Below are 3,342 nucleotides of genomic sequence, written 5' to 3' on the forward strand. Positions count from 1 at the left end.
AGCCCTGGGCCGCTGACCTGTTTCCGGACTCGGGGCGGCGGCATGGTGAGGGGGTTCTGGTGCTGAGGAGGGTCCACTGTGCCTGCTAGGCTCAGGGGAGGAAGGGCTCTGGGGGTGGGATGCCAGGGGGCAGCCCCCAGCGGGAGCAAAACAAGAGCACGCGCACCTGCCGGCCCCGCCCAGCCCCGCGCGCTGGCCAATGGCTGGCCGCGGGCTGGTGGTGGGCGGGACCGGTGGTGGGTGGGGCCTGCGCAGGGCGGGGCCAGAGCCCAGCATCCCGGGAGCAGGAGCCAGAGCCGGTGCGGGGCGCAGCGGCTGAGCCCCGAGTGAGCGAGCGCCGCCTGCGCCGCCGCCCGTCCCGCCGCCGCCGCCGCCGCCGCCGCCGCCGCCCCCCGGCCCCGTCCCCCCGGCCCCGGGGCATGGCCTGTCTGACGGCCGCTTTCTCGGTAGGCACCGCCTTGGTGAGTGAGCGCGTTTTCCGCCCCCGGGGCTGGCGCTGTCCCCCGGGAGAGCCAGAGACACAGAGACCCGCGCCCTCTCACCTTGACCCCTGCCCCCGGGCCGAGGAGGAGGCGCCCGTCCCCCGCCGCCCGCACTCCGGCCGCCCGGCTCTCGGGATGCTCCCTGCACCAGCGGAGGACGCCGGGAGGGCGGAGGAGCGGGGAGCGGGCGGGAGGCGGCGGGCATCCGCGCAGACGGCCTTGACCGCGTCCGCCGGGGCTGGGGGGCACGGGGCCTGCGGACCTGGTGCGCCCCGGGGAGCCGGAGGGGGGCAGCCCGGGCTGGAGAGGGTCCCAGCCGCCGCCGCCTTGCGCGCGCCGGGAGCCGGCACTGCCTCGCACCCGCCTCCCCGGAGCGCCGGGCGAGATCTGGGGGACAAAAGAGGGAGCCGCCTCCCCCCGGAGCAGAGCCGGCGCTGCCCCCGAGCTTCCCGGGGACTGATCGCTGGGACCTGCCGGGGACGGAGCGGCGGGGCCCCGGGCTCCCGGGTGAGGCGGACAGGAGCGAGCCGGGATGCCGGCGCGCCACCTCTCTGCGCCCTCTGGAGAGATGGGTGGGGACGGAGCCGCTCACGGGCCGGCTCCGGAGGGTACCCTCTGAAGGGGGACCCCTCGGTGCGCGGGAATTCATTGCTACGGTCCAGAGGCCCCCCTGGCTGGCTTACAGTAGCTCCTTCAACTCACGTTAGGGCAACACAACCAACCAATAACCACGGACCCACCCATCCTCGGGCTCTCCATTGCTCTGCCAAGTAAGCTAAGCCGGCGTTGCAGTGTGGTCCTTGCGGGCTGAGTTTCAGGTCACCTAACCTGCCGATGATAGAGAATATTGTGTATGTCAGCCCACTTCGCCCTCCCCATCCACCCCTCTCCCTGTCCTCTGTATTTACTATCCTGCCAGGCCCTTCCCATCGGCTGTGAGCCCATGGTGCACAGCGGTTTGCCACCCCCGCCCCTCCCGTCCCCCGCTGCATTTTTAGCATCCTGTATTGAAGTCAGCAGGGCTCAGCGGTGTTTAACCGACAGTTACCTTAAGCTCAAGAAAAAAAAAAAAAAAAAAAGGGAAAAAAAGTAGCCGGGTTTCTGCGCATGCTCTGCTCTGCCAACTGCATCCTGTGATTCCAAACAGGTTACTGTAGAGCACCCGCGCCGGCCAGCTCATTATATAATGATTTCGTGTAAACCGATAGAACGGGGCCGGCGCGGGTGCTGGGGAGGCTGGGGAGGCTGGCGAGGAGCGGAGCCGGCGGCTCCCAGGCCGGTCCCACCAGGCTTGCGTTGCCTGACAGCTGAGAGGGGATGGGAACCGGTCCCTCCTCAGGACATGCGCCTTCATCTGGTTGAGCGTTTGGATCACACTTGGCAGTCCTGCCTTTTCGTTGGCGCCCTGATGAAGAATGAAGGAGCTTATGACTGAGAGTTGTAGGGAACAAAAGTTTCTGGTCTTTTGGGTACCGAGCAGCCCTGGAAGCTCTTTCAAAGCTGCAGAAGTGGCTTATCCACGTGGGAAAAGAATGAATCAGAGCATGTTGGAGTGCAGAGGTTTTTATGTCCAGATCCTTACGTTACGGACCTGGAAAGCAAGTGCTTGGTTCTCACGTGGGGGTGCTCGTGGCTGGGTTCTTGATTTCTTTGTTCCGAGAGAATTTTTTCTTTTCAAATCAATTTGCTCCCTGGAAAAAGTAACCGGGTTTTTTTTTTTTTTGTTTTTTTTTTTTTTTAATAATAATGATAACGATAATAAATTCTACTCAGGACATAAACAGTGAGCCCTGGAGAGCTTCTGGGATCCCGCAGTCTGCTTTCCCCTCACCCTGGCTGGCTCGGGGGGTCCTAGCTCTGGGGGCCAGCCCAGGCAGCCTGGGCCCAGAGGGGCATTTAAAGAGAGTTAGGTAGGCGGGGCCGCCTGGGGAGCGGAGTCCCCGAGCTGGCGGAGGCAAGGGTTCCAATGGGATGGTGGTACTTGGGCCCGTTTGAAGCCGGGTTCTGACTTTGGTGAGGTTGGCATTCTGAGTGACTATGCACGTGGCACCTGCCCTTTGCCATGAAGAGGGTGCTGTTTGGGATATTTTTCCCTCAGGCCGTGTCCTTCAGAATCCTCCTCCGTCCATTTTCCACTAATGTGCTCAGAGTACCGAGGACGGATCTGCCCAGGTGGACACCAAGGCCAGTGATAAGAAACTGGACAGAGGAGTGAGAACCAGTGTGCGCCAGCACCTGGTTCCTGCCAGCTCCTCTTCCCTGCCCTTTCTTCCTCATGATGCTGTGTGTGTGTGTGTGTGTGTATTTCTAACCAGGCTTTCCTGGATAAGTAGAGAGGGCCAGTCTCACAGGGACCTTGGGGTCTGCTGCCTGTTAGAGACCCTCCCAGCTAAGCAGGCATCTCATCTGTTAGCATCAACATTGGCATGAGCGCCCAAGGCAGCATTTTCTTTCTTTCTTTTTTTTTTCTTTTATAAATATATTTTATTGATTTTTTACAGAGAGGAAGGAAGAGGAATAGAGAGTTAGAAACATCGATGAGAGAGAAACATCCACCAGCCGCCTCCTGCACACCCCCCACTGGGGATGTGCCCGCAACCAAGGTACATGCCCTTGACCAGAATCGAACCCGAGACCTTTGAGTCCGCAGACGCTCTATCCACTGAGCCACACCGATTTCGACCCAAGGCAGCATTTTCATCAACAGCAGGCGGGACCCCTCCAAGCCTGGGTTACTCAGCATCCAACACCCGGCCATGGACTTCCTGCTGTTCACCATTTATTACGCAGCACGCATTGTGCATGGAGGGGGCGAGGTCAAGACAATGCTTCCGTGAGGCGGGGAAACACACAGTGGGAA

The 3,342-nt window shown here is 61.4% G+C and overlaps 1 protein-coding gene across 6 annotated transcripts in view; it reads left to right on the top strand.

Annotated features, from left to right (window-relative positions):
- Positions 1-283: 283 nt before the first annotated feature.
- The window catches only part of ABCG1 (ATP binding cassette subfamily G member 1), a 45,851-nt gene continuing 42,792 nt past the window's right edge, over positions 284-3,342 (top strand). For all 6 annotated transcript variants that reach the window (XM_036445286.2, XM_036445287.2, XM_045585264.1 and 3 more), the window contains exon 1: positions 284-461. In XM_036445286.2, coding sequence (XP_036301179.1) covers positions 420-461 — 42 coding nt within the window. In that variant the 5' untranslated portion in view covers positions 284-419. The remainder of the gene's footprint in view (positions 462-3,342) is intronic.

This window comes from Pipistrellus kuhlii, unplaced genomic scaffold (genome assembly GCF_014108245.1).
Source record: "Pipistrellus kuhlii isolate mPipKuh1 unplaced genomic scaffold, mPipKuh1.p scaffold_m20_p_2, whole genome shotgun sequence".
In the NCBI taxonomy this organism is placed as follows: Eukaryota; Metazoa; Chordata; class Mammalia; order Chiroptera; family Vespertilionidae; genus Pipistrellus; species Pipistrellus kuhlii.